General features: G+C 38.9%; 1 protein-coding gene across 4 annotated transcripts in view; it reads right to left on the bottom strand.

Annotated features, from left to right (window-relative positions):
- The window catches only part of GABRA5 (gamma-aminobutyric acid type A receptor subunit alpha5), a 198,862-nt gene that overhangs the window by 6,504 nt on the left and 178,270 nt on the right, over window positions 1-14,088 (bottom strand). For all 4 annotated transcript variants that reach the window (XM_075852591.1, XM_075852592.1, XM_075852594.1 and 1 more), the window contains one exon: window positions 1,288-1,499. In XM_075852591.1, coding sequence (XP_075708706.1) covers window positions 1,288-1,499 — 212 coding nt within the window. The remainder of the gene's footprint in view (window positions 1-1,287; window positions 1,500-14,088) is intronic.

A 14,088-nucleotide genomic window follows, 5' to 3' on the forward strand; every position in this document is an offset into this window, starting at 1 on the left:
GAGCAGGAGGTGTGCGGAATGCGCCGAATATGGCGGCGGTGATGGTCTGGCTGAGGTCGGTGCATGCCGGCTCGAGAGTGGACCAGTCCGGTCACCTGACCTCAGGTCAATATCTTATTCGTGGGGGTTCAGTTCACGGCACCCCTGCCGATCAGATGCATGAATGGGCAATCGCAAGTCAGCAAAAAAAATATCTCATACTTACCCAGAACTCTCTGCTCCTGCGTCCAGCCCGGCCCCCAGGGATGACATTTCATCCCATGTGAATGCTGCAGCCAATCACAGGCTGCGGGTTCTAGGTCAGATACGCTGTGTAGTTTTACGCGTATCTGACCTGTGGGAATCCGGCCTTAAGGTTGCTTTGTATGTCCCAAGGGAGGGTGCTTATTAGAAGCAGGTCCAAAAGCACAGAAAATGGGCTGTCTGGCACTGTAAAGAGAGTAATTCACACTACATACATGCAGTGGTTTCGCTACTCATCTTTAATTTAAAATGTAAAAATGTTAAAACAAAATGTCTTAAATTTTAACTTTGTATCTACCCTCTTATTTTTGTTTTTAAAGTGGGAGTTTTCATTTGAAAACAAATAAATGATAGCTTTATAGGCATAAAAAAAGATGTTCAAATTTTAAGGTTTTCCGTAACCAACTGTATTTGAAATCTGAATACTTTTTAAGAAAAATAAAGCAATACAAGGGAAAAATTTTATTAAAACAATAAAACACCAATGTAAAGGGCTAAGGGTCTGGCTTTTAATATAACATTTGTGAGCATGCTTATTGCCTAGCTGAGTAGAACCATGGGCATCAATTGCCTGTGGCAGGTAGAACGTTTGAACAGTATGGATTTTTTCTACAAACAGATCTTATGATTTTCTAGTGTTTTCCTCTTTGGATGTATGCAATATTCGCAATATGAAATTTTATAAGACAGATCTCACAAGTTTACGTTCTTAGTACTTTATGCACCTGCCTTTAGATTACTGCTTGAAATAAAAACAATTAAAACACATGGGAGGATCCCACCTGAAACAGATACATTAAGAATCCGCTCTTTGGAAAAAATATTCTTCCCAATTTGTTTAATATCAAGACTGTGATTTCCAAATTGTTCAGTTTTCATGAAGCAACTCTCTAAACATCATGAGTAATTTCATTATGGGCTTTCAAGAAATAATCTTCTACCATCAAATGCTTATCCATGAGTTCAGATTTTTACCTATCTACATTTTCTATAAGAAAAGATATGGACACACTCAGATTTCAGAACTTAAAGTAAATTGAGCACCTTTATTTTTGCTGCTTCTAGAGCTTTCTTTCCATCCCAGGCCCAGCTTCTTTTGGTAAAGTAGTTGACAGTTGCAAACTCAATGAGCGCAGAAAAAACAAAGGCATAGCACACAGCTATAAACCAGTCCATCGCAGTAGCATAGGCAACCTTTGGCAGTGAGTTCCGAGCACTTATACTCAGTGTTGTCATGGTTAGCACTGTGGTAACACCTATGAATAAAAGTAGCAAATATGCAGATTATCATTTATAATATGTGTCTATGTAACATCAATGTAAAGAAAATAAATAAAAATAAACTAAAGCAAAAGGTATAACATAGAAGTAATACATTGAGTAAAAAAAATTACAGATACTATAATAAGATAAATTAAAGGCACAGAAATATTAGATAATTTTATGGACATTGCAGTAATATAAGACATATTTAAAAATTAAAAAATTGTAACATGACCACTTATTTGAGGGGAAAAAAATTAATGCATTTCACACAGTTCACACTGTACATATGTGGTGGTTCTCCAGAGAGAGAGATAGATATACTCTGCACTCTAGCGAATTGATGGAATAAGGGACTTCCCTCTAAAAAAATCTATAGTGATAAGATAAAATTAACAGGGTGCATCACAATGCAGCAAATTTGGACGAAGAAAGGGGTTGTTGGTTGTAAGAAATAGGCACACCTTGAGCAGTTGTTCAAGAAACCGGACACAACTCGGTCAGGGTTTGTACCAAGAGTTTATGCTGCCATGCCTTTCGTCCTGGCACCCTGTTGTGCAGTTAGGCTCACATGGCATTGTTGCGAGTCAGTAAGCCGTGGCAGAATGACATGTTAATACATGCAGTTTTAGCATTATAAAAGCCACTTTGGCCGTAGGGGTGGCACGCAGTGTATATATATATATATATATATATATATATATATATATATATATATATATATATATGTATATACAGCATGTAGCCACTAATTGGCTACCGTGGTCACTTGTCTAGTGTGGCATGTACGCATTGCATTCTAGTAAACAAGATCCATCAAGGTACCTTGGGACCAAAGTCATGGGAATGGAGAGGGATATAAAAGAGTATATGATTATTTTTATGCAGCTTTATTTTTTGGGCAGTTGGTATTGGTTATTTCAGTATCATAGATCCCAGGGATGTAAAATTATGAAAAAAGTCTTCACGTGAAGCCATGATTCCAAAACCAAATCTCCCTCTTCATCTATGTATGTAAACTTGGCTGGTAATCTTTGGTGAACAAAGGAGCAATGCAAATAGTGACGCAGATGACATACATGTATGTTATTTTGTGGGAAGGGTTAGTGGGGCTAGCCCAATTGCAGTTAGAACTAAAATGCCATAACACAGCCTAAAAACCTAATTAGTCTATACATATATAAAGTGGCCACAACATTATATATTTTAGAATAATGTCTAGCATGGGGGGACTATAAAGTGACTTGTCTACTGATGCAATATCATTTATAAAGTAAGTACAGTATGTGTCACTTTGAAGTCTCTAACTAAACAGTAACATACATCATATGGGGGGGAGGGTTGTATCATCAGCAGATGTTCCACATTGCAGCCCCCCATCCTATATAGTGTTACTATAATGTGTGGAATCACTGTATAATGGTGGCGGTAGCAAAGTGCTGTACAGAATGTACAAAGAAGTTACAGACCATTAATTTTATTGAACACATGTCCTCACTGATGCTGCTGTGTTCCGGCTTTGTGATCAAACAAACTGCTGGTGTGCTGGTTCCTGCTCTGGAGCGTGCTGCCAGACATTAAATTGACTTAATTTATATACTGCAGGAGAGAGGGAAGAGGGAGACGTGTAGACAAGTGATGTCCCTCCATCCTCGTAAACAAGCACTGATAGATAGAACAGCAGTCAGCAGGGGCTGCCGCTGCACGCTCCTCATATCAGCCACAATCCTGCGGTGTAATACAACCCCCAACCAATCCAAAAGTCACAATATTTGATAACCAGGCTGACAGAGGAAAGGGGATAGGGCAAAAAAATAAATAAAAAACTTCTGATTTTATATGCCCCTTTTGGCAAACCTTATGAAGCACCACCGTAGGCACTGGACCTCAAATGCTTAGCACAAAATACATGCCAGATCTCAGTAAAATTACCTGTTGCTCCGCCCCCTAGGAGGCCAACAATTCTCACTGATGTTAATGCTTGTAGCAGGGGGTAGAGAAATTTTGGGGTACTTTGGCAGCTAGTATTATAATCCTGAGTCAAAGAAACTCAAGTAGCTTTGTTATAAAAAGCTTAAGGCTTTGTTAGATTTTTATTCCTTTTCTTTTTCAGCCTGAAGAGTGGTCAATGAAGTACAATGCTGATAAGATTATATTAGGGAAACCTTTATAAGAAAGTTTTAGTGGCTCTAAATAAAGCTTTAAAGAAGATACATAAAATAAATCAAATGTAAGTATGTTACTTTTATATTTGTATGGAAGACAATTAAAAGACAAGCATTAGATAATATAACACTGACTATTTAAAAGGGTTGACCCATATGCCAATAATAATGACTAGAGCCACAACGAAACATAGAAGCACATACCACACTAATGTTTTCAGATGACAACCCCACCACTTATTGTCCTGGTCCCATGTCTAAAACTTACACTAGTTGTCTTTATACTAGGGTCCCATAGCAGATATTCCAAACTACAGTGCCCAAACAGAAATGGAGGACAAATATTTGTGCCAGCACAGTAATAATATTTACATGGCTATATTATATTATAGTGTCCACAGAGTAGTTACTGCTTCAGCAGTGTCCCTACAAATCCCATCATATAGGGAAAAGCAACTGACAGGAAAGTGCTTCTAGCATAATATGTTAAAATGACCTTGTCTCTCAAAACATAAAACTTATGAATGGACACCATAGTAAACATGGGCCGAGCTTAGTAAATGTGCCTCAATATGTTTACTTTAACATCAAATTATGTATCAAACCAAGAACTTCTAACAACTACTACTAGTAAAGCTGAGATTTTAGCAACTGGATTAATTATTTTTGGGCTTGAAATACAGTATATACCATACATAAATATTGACTGGGAGACCATAACGCAGGTGTCCTAAGGCGAGCTCAGGGAGGCCCTTTTAGTTTACGGGAAGTTCCTGTCCTCCCTGAGCTCATCTTAGGACACCTGCATTATGGTTTGACAGTTGTACCGCCCCAGTCAAACTCCCCACCTGCCACGGTCCTTGGAGCCCTTCTGCTCCACAGTGTGTTTCTGTCCTTCTTTATGACAATATAGCTTGTTGTTTGGCCAGCAGTGGTGTACATTTAATAGATGGGGGGGGGTCACATAGCAAAGGTAAAAATAGGCCCTTAGTTATGGTGCTGTATAGAACAGAGGGCCTAGTTTTTGTTTCCCTCTCCACAACTTTCCCATGTCCCTCAGGCCAATTCTACGTCCCATTGCTTGTTAACAATGCAGTTTCTCTGGAGAGGGAAACCCTGCACAGGTTCTCACCCACCCAGTAGCAAAGGGCATTGAATCAACCAGGGCTGAGCTCCTTACTATAAGAGACCCACAGCAGCAACATGGTCTGCCTCTGTTATGTACACCCTTGATGGAAAACACAATATATATGGAGCATTATGTAGGTGAAGATAGGTAGGTAAAGATCACTTAGGATAAGTATAGTAGTTCAATACTGTGAAGATTCAAATATCTATACATTTTTATGTTTTCAAATAGAAGACATTGTAGTAAAAAAAAATCCTTAATTTTTTAGAATTCTTTTTCTGTAAAATGATTGGGAAAAACATTCTTATCTCTTTACTGCTCTACTCAGCACTTCTCAATCTTTCCAACAAACAATTACTGTATATTCAGACAGTGAAAGGATGTGGCACAGACAGTATGCCACTGATTGTATCATCTAAAATTATATATCTGGTTCTGAAATTAGAAAGTAGAAAACAAGAGCAAATGCAAAAGAATATATACTCATAGCTCCCAATGGCAATATCAGTCAAATACATATTAGGTTAAATAAGAATTTACACATGTAGCCTAAACGATAACTTTTCTTAAATATTCCAATGTTTAATTTAAGATACCTAATTTAATGCATAATTCTTGGAGCAAACAGCCAGGAAGATAAAGGTGGATGTAATATAGCATGTTATCCCTTCCAATAAGTCCCCTGTGGGTGCTCTCCCTCTCCCTTCCCTACTAACAAATTTAGAAAAAAAATTGTACTTACCCGGCAACCCATATTCCAGCACTAGGAAATCAAAGCAATATTTCTTCCACAAACACCGCTGTCCAGAAAAGATTTTGGCATGCATCAATTCACTATTATAGTGAATGACAGAACATGCTATCTGTATATGCCATGATCTTCCCAAGCTTGGCCAAGCTTGCATATTTATTCAGAGGGTAGAATGATCTTTGTTTCCCCCGACATTTTCTGTCAAGAATCTTCCATGATGCATTCGGAACTAACAACATGGGTCAACAAGAACCCGTTTTCCGCTACAAACAGCTCTTGTATAAAATTATTTGTAAGGCCACTTTCACACGGCAGTATTTTTGTCAGTATTTTGCATGAGTATTTATAAAACCAGGAAAGGAAAATATACAGTTAAAAGTCTAATAGTAAGATTTGCACCCGTTCTGCGTTTTGGATTCACTCCTGATTTTGGCTTACAAATACCGATGAAAAATACTGGCAAAAATACTGCCGTGTGAAAGTGGTGAATAATTGCTATGAGTTTTGTTAGAGATTCCCTTTAACAGGCCTTTTTTTTTTTTTTTGTAGGATCAAATAGAATTTTCCTATGAAAAGCATTTTAATGTACCGCTTACACTGTCTGCATAAGACATGATTCAATGATAATAGCAAAGAGCTGCAAAATACATTTCAAAAAGATCTGATAACATCTCTTGCAGCCATTTAACCTGTGCAATTCTATTGTTAGTCTAATATTACTCGAGATTTAGGTGCCTCAATACAATTCAGAAAAAGGCAAAGTCATAATCTGAAATAACCAGCAAATTAATCTTCCTTTCTAAATATCACTCCATTGCTGTCACAAGGATAAGGCAGCTGAAGCTCCATGGATAAGATGAAAGGGAAATATCAGCATCTAGATTCATATTTATATATCATATATACCTATAGCATTCTATGATATTTGCATACATGAGTTTTTATTTTTCTAGTAGAGAATATTTCAGCTTAAAAATAAGTCATTATTAATTAGAAAGCCCATACACATTAGACAAAACTTGTCCGAACCTGTTGATCCAATGTGTATGGGGGTCTGCTGACTTTTCCACCTTCGCCTGCAGCCACCACTAGGGGGAGCTTAAAGAGTCCCTGTCACCAGATTTTCAAACCCCTATCTCCTATTGCAGCAGGTCGGCGCTGCAATGTAGATAACAGCTAGTAAAACAAGTAAAAACGCCCAGATGTTACACACACAATACACGCCCACTTGGACATAACTTTAAACACGCCCAGTTGTACTTAAGAAAGGCTCATTTGCATAAATATAAAAATGCTCATAACTTGGCCAAAAATGCTCGTTTTTGAAAAAAACAAAAACGTTACTGTTATCTACATTGCAGCGCCGATCTGCTGCAATAGGAGATAGGGGTTTGAAAATCTGGTGACAGAGCCTCTTTAACCCCTTAACGACCAAGGACGAAAATGAACGTCATGGTCGGCTGCTAGTAAACACAGAGTGACAGACCCGCGCTGACAGTTGTCCCCGACAGCTGAGACATCAGTCTTGCCGGACAGCGGACCATCGCCGCTGATTTCGGCAGTTAACCCCTTAAGTGCGGCGACGGATTGCCGTCGCCGCATTTAAGTGATTTGAAGCACATCAGCAGCCCCCACGAAGTGATCGTGGGGGCTACCGATGCTTGTCACGGCAATCGGAGGTCAGATAATGACCTCCGGGTTGCCATGCACGGAAGCCTCGGAGGAACAGCGTCCGGCCGGTCCTCCTCTGCTTCCTGTCAGTGTGACAGTCACGTCACAATGACAGTTAGAGTACATCACACTACGTGTGTAGTGTAATGTACTCTAGCAGCGATCAAAGCTGGAAGACTAAGTGTCCCCTAGTGGGACAAGTTAAAAAAGTAAAAAAAAGTAATAAAAATGTTTTAAAAAAAGTGTAAAAATAAAAGTTATAAGTTCTATAAACACTAAATGCTTTTTTTCCTATAATAAGACTTTTATTATAGAAAAAAAATGAACACGTTAAAAAAGTACACATATTTGGTATCACCGCGTTCGTAACGAACCCAACTATAAAACTATAATGTTGTTTTTCCCGCACGATGAACACCCCAAAAAAAATCTATAAAAAACGACGACAGAATCGCAATTTTTTTGGTCACCACCGCTCCCTAAATAAAGAATAAAAAGTGATCAAAAAGTCGCATGTACCCGAAAATAGTACCAATAAAAACTTCTATCCATCCCGCAAAAAACAAGCCCTTACACCGCTTTTTTGACTAAAAAATAAAAAAATTATGGCTCTCAGAATATGGTGACACAGAATTTTTTTTTTTTATAAATAAGTCATTTTATTGCGCAAACGCTAAAAAAAAGGACCAAACCTATATACATATGGTATCGCCGTAATCGTACCAACCTGCAGAATAAAGTAAAAATGTCATTTATAGCGTACGGTGAGCGCCGCAAAAAGAAAACCTAAAAAACGGTGTCAGAATTCCTGTTTTTTGCTCAGGATTGCAAAAAAATGTAATAAAAAGTGATCAAAAAAAATCGCATGTACCCCAAAATGGTACCAATGAAAACTACAGATTGTCCCGCAACAAATAAGCCTTCACACCACTCTATTGATGGAAAAATAAAAAAGTTATGGCTCTTGGAAAGCGGGGAGTGAAAATCTAAAATATGAAAGCAAAAAATGGATCAGTCCTGAAAGGGTTAATTCATTTCTAATGAAAAAACGTATGACAACATGTGGGGTATTTCCGTACTCGGGAGAAATTGCTTTATAACAAAAATGGTTGTTTTTTTCCTCCTTTATCCCTTGTGAAAATGAGAAAATGCAACATTTTAGTGGAAAAAATGTTGATATTAATTTTCGCGCCCTAATTCTAATAAACTCTGCAAAAGACCCGTGGGGTCTAAATGCTCACTATACCCCTAGAAAAATTCATTGAAGGTTTTTCCAAAATAGGGTCACTTTTGGTGGGTTTCCACTGTTTTGGTCCCTCCAGTGCATTGCAAATGCGACATGGCACCGAAAACCATTCCAGCAAAATCATAAATCCAAATGGCGCTGCTTCCCTTCTGAGCCCTGCTGTGGGTCCAAACAGCAGTTTATTACCACATATGGGGTATTGTCGTAATCGGGAGACATTGCTTTACAAATGTTGGGGTGCATTTTCTTCGTTATTCCTTGTAAATAATAAAAATTTCTATGTTGTTTCAGAAAAAAAGTACATTTTAATTCTTACAGACTAATTTCAATATATTTAGCGAAAAACCTGTGTGGTCAAAATGCTAACTATACCCCTAGATAAATACCTTAATGGGGTCTAGTTTTCGAAATGGGGTCGTTTATGGGGAGTTTCTATCATTCTGGCAGCTCAAAGCTTCTCCAAATGTACAGTGGGGCCTAAAATATTTTCAAGCAAAATATGAGTCCTGAAATCCTCCGGGTGCTCCCTTCCTTTGGGGCCCTGCCGTGTGTCCAAACAACGCATTAGGGCCACAATGTGGGTATTTTTGAAAACAGGAGAAAGAGGGTGATAGATTTTGGGGTGTGTTTCTTCATTTTCATGGTCGTTTTACAAAGAAATCGGTCTTCAAACAAATACTTTTATGAAAAAAGTGAAATTATTATTTTTTTCACCTGATATGCATTAAATTTAGCAAAGAACTGTGGGGTCAAAATAATTACTATACCCCTAAATAAATACCTTATGGGGTCTAGTTTTCTAAATGGGGTCGTTTATGGGGAGTTTCTATCGTTCTGGCAGCTCAAAGCCTCTCCAAATGTACAGTGGGGCCTAAAACATTTTCAAGCAAAATATGAGTCCTGAAAGCCTCCGGGTGCTCCCTTCCTTTTGGGTCCTGCCGTGTGTCCAGGCAGCGCATTAGGGCCACAATGTGGGTATTTTTGAAAACAGGAGAAACAGGGTGATAGATTTTGTGGTGTGTTTCTTCATTCTCATGGTCGCATTACAAAGAAATTGGTCTTCAAACTGATACTTTTATGAAAAAAAGTGAAATTTTTTTTTTTTCACCTGCTATGTTTTAAATTTAGCAAAAAACTGTGGTGTCAAAATACTTACTATACCCTTAGGTAAATACCTTAAGGGGTCTAGTTTTCTAAATGGGGTCATTTGTGGGGGTTTCCACCATTCTGACACCTATGAGCCTCTGAAAACCTGGTTTGGTGCAGGAAAACAAAATGTACTTCAAAATTTATAAAATTATTATTCAATTTGTAAGTCCTCTAAATTGCTGAAAATTTATTTAATTTTTTCAAAAGTGCTGCCAAAATTGAGTAAAGAGATAGAAATATATATTTAATTAAAAAAATTGTACAGTATGTATGTACATATGTGACATATTGCAGTTAAAAATAGGGGAAAATGGTAATTTTTACAAAATTTCTTCCATTTTTCTATTTTTTTATTAATTTCCGCAAATCGTATCAGTCTACTTTTACCACTAAAATAAAGTACAACATGTGACGAAAAAACAATGTCAGAATTACTTGGATATTCAAAACTTTCACAGAGTTATTCTCTGATAAAGTCAGACATACCAGATTTGACAAATCTGGCTTGGTCATTAAGGGGTTAAAGAAGGCAGATTTATTATTGTACTCAATGGCAGCTGTATATATCCATCTTTAGTGCACCCCCCTAAGTGGTGGCTGTAGTAGCAGTCAGAATTGTTTTATAGATATATGAAGGGAATTAGAATTTGAAGCTGTGCATCAGAAAAATAAAGCTCTGACCCATAGGCCTCATGCACACAGTATGGCGGCTGTATGGCAGCACATAACTCTATACTATGCAGCAGTACAGGACTCGATGTGCTGCTGGAAAATGATCTGTTGGGTACTGTATGTCCGAAGCTATTCTCCCCTAGAAGATCCATCCAATGTCGAATGCCACAATTTTTTTTGTCAGGTTCATACAGAATGAAATATGTATGAAATAGATACAGTAAAGATTCTATGCACTTCTATGAAGGCTAGATTATGGCTCTGTACAGTGATATAGCCGTGTGCATTAGGCCTTATATAGATATAATATGTAATTCATTTTGGACCTAAAATGGAATGAAGTTTATAGTTGCATGTACACATTAGTTTTCAACAAAATAGGTAACATTATTCCCATTGATTTTAACACGTGCATTTAAGATAACTCTCATGATATATTTATCCATAAAATATGGGAATTTATTTCTAAATGTTAATGTTCTTTTCGCAAACAAATATAAATAATTCCAGTTGCTGATGCTGTAGCTGCATGCAGCATAGGATGCAGGAGATTACCACAGAGGAACAAGCTTATACAAGTTATTGACCATTTACATGAATATAAAAAGAACAGGTACAGTGGTGAGAAAAGTTGTGATAATAGAAATCATGAGAGGAACATCGAATTCTAAGAAAAATCTAAACCCCCTCATTGCTTGTGCCTTAAAGAAAAAACTGCTGCACTACTCTGTTAAAGGGTAACTAAACTTTCAGAAAACTTGTGACATGTCATAGTGACATGTCAGAATTTTTGATCGGTGGGGGTCTGAGTACTGAAACCCCCACCAATCGCTAAAACGAAGCGGCAGAAGCTCTCAGGTGAGCAATGAGCCGCTTAGTTTCTGAACAGCTTTTTTTGGAAAGCCAAGCAGTTGGTGTAGACTTCTATTGAGCCCGTAAACCGTTACCTCAGCTTTACGAGAAAAGCCGATCAGAAAAACGAAGCAGCTCAGCACTAACCCGATTCCGCTGCTTAGTTTTAGCGATCGGTCGGGGTCTCAGTGCTCAAACTCCACCGTTTAAAACGTTTGACATGTCACTATGACATGTCAGAAGTTTTCTGAAAGTTTAGTTACCCTTTAATGATGTCAGCTTAGTGATCTTAATAATTGTATGAAACAAGAAAAAAAATCAGTCTGTTCATTTGTTTTCATATAGAAATGCTCTTTTTTCCTTTTAACGTTAAACAACAAACAAAAATAAAACTCAGTATATATCCTAGTGCATTGCATGCCTGCATTCCGTTTTAGGAAGCCCCCCAAAAGGGGGAGTGTTGAGTGTTTGTTTTGAAGTCAATCTGTTTTTCTTTTTTTTTTATATAAACCACTGTTTGTGTCCTATTTCCTAAATATTAATTAATAGGTTACTATGCCAAGAAAGAGATTTTGGGTGACGTTCAATAAGTGTAGAAAAACAGTAAAACAAAGGATAAACAAGCTTAAAAAGGACATATCTGTTTTCATAAATACATGGAATATAAATTACATAGTAACTTTTCTTAGAACTCTGTGTTGTTTCGGTCCTCTGTTACTCCTCTTGGAAATGTATGAATAAATTGACTACTGTGTGTGGCTTGTCCCCTTGTCAACGGGATGTGTCCCTATAAATTCTGATATTATCACCTCTGATTGAACAGTGTTATGGTGTAGGATCACTTCCCTTTGATAAGTGGAAAAGCAACACCTAGATTTCAATTTATTCATACATTTGCAGGAACAATAACAGAAGAACAGCACAATACAGAATTCTAAAAAAAAGATGGTTCAGAATTATTTTATGGGCAACAAAATTATTTACAAAAAGAGAAATATGAGGAGAGCTGACATATTCTCTTTAATGAGAATAGTGTTTGTTTGTTTTTTCAGTGGGGATAAGGCTCTGCTCGCACTAGAATCATGCCTTCTGTTTTTTAACAGGGCCATGACAGCTATGCCAGATCCACTTTCAAGCTAGAACTGGTGAATCCTGATGGACACCAGTGACTTTAATGTGGTCGAACAGAGTTCTGGACTTTTTTAGAATAGCGAAGGAGACTTCACTATCTCTGCCATCAAAAATAATGGAAAGCTCAACAGAAGCTCCAACAGAACCCCATTAATGTTAGTGGTTCATGGCAGTGGCTAAATCAAAATAGATTACAAAGAAAATCACGGAGCCCCATAGCCCTCTACAACCAACCCACAGAGCATATACCCAGTGATCTGCATTGGCATTCAAGAAGTGATTCCTGGTGGTCAGTGGAACATTGCATGCCTAGTGGTGGTTGTCAGTGGTACAATTTCTGACTGACCTCTGTTGGTAAGTAAAACATTCAGCATATCATCCCTGTGGTAAGAAATATATCTCCCATACGGTGTCTGGTGCTTGAGATGCTCTCAGTGGACTGAATTGCTACAGGCAGGAGCGTAACTAGGAAAGACTCGGCCCCATAGCAAACTTTTAACTGGGGCCCCTCTCCCCTGGGTATCACACAACCCACCCTTGTAGAAAGTGCCTCCCTATAGATTCCGCCACACAGCGCCCCCCTATAGATAGCGCCATACAGCTCCCCTGTAGATAACGCCTTACAGTCCCCCTGTAGATAACGCCATACAGCCCCCCAGTAGATAACGCCATACAGCCCCCCAGTAGATAACGCCATACAGCCCCCCTGTAGATAACACCATACAGCCCCCCTGTAGATAAAATCATACAGCCTCCCCTCTTTGATAACGCCATACAGCCCCCCCCTGTAGATAACGCCATACAGCCCCCTGTAGATAATGCTATACAGCCTCCCCCTATAGATAACGCCATACAGCCCCCCTGTAGATAACACCATACAGCCCCCCTGTAGATAACGCCATACAGCCTCCCCTCTTCGATAACTCCATACAGCCCCCCTGTAGATAACGCCATACAGCCCCCATGTAGATAACGCCATACAGCCTCCCCCTATAGATAACGCCATACAGCCCCCTGTAGATAACGTCATACAGCCCCCCTGTAGATAACGCCATACAGCCCGCCCTGTAGATAACGCCAAACAACCCCCAACCCCCCCCCCCAAAAAAAAATGGGCTATAGTTTGACCTACAAAAGAGATGTATCCCCTATCCACAGGATCGGGGATACATGTGTGATCGCTGGCAGTGATAAGGAGAACAGGGGACCGAAAGTCCCCCGAAGTTCTCCATAACAAACCACGGACTTCCGGGGTCTGCGCAGTTCAATAAAAATGAAAGGAGCGCTGGTTACGCATGCGCACAAGCGCGACCGGTGCACAATTCATTTATATGAAGCTGCTGACAGACCCCGGAAGTCCGAGGTTTGTCATGGAGAACTTCGGGGGACTTTCGGTCCCCCGTTCTCCTTATCGCTGGGCGTCCCAGCGATCCCACATGTATCCCCTATCCTGTGGATAGGGAATGCATGTCTTTTGTAGGAACAACCCCTTCAGTGGCGTCGTGCTGCAGCAGCCATAGCGGCTGCTAGCGGAGCCTCCGATCAATGGGGGGGCCCCGTAGCAGCCGCCAAGGCTGCTACAGCGGTAGTTACGCCACTGGCTACAGGTAATATGGTACAAATTGTGAGCCTATACTCAATGAACTTTATAGCATGTACTAAGTAAAAGTTTTATATATTGTGATGTCTGATCTACAAAATGCAGGAAAACTAATAGAACCTTTTCTGAAATTCCTGGTAATTTTCCACACTGGAGATTTTACAAGCAGCGTATAACTTAAATTAAAAACAAATAAAACAATATAAAAATACAAAT

This window comes from Rhinoderma darwinii, chromosome 2 (assembly GCF_050947455.1).
Source record: "Rhinoderma darwinii isolate aRhiDar2 chromosome 2, aRhiDar2.hap1, whole genome shotgun sequence".
Classification (NCBI taxonomy): Eukaryota; Metazoa; Chordata; class Amphibia; order Anura; family Rhinodermatidae; genus Rhinoderma; species Rhinoderma darwinii.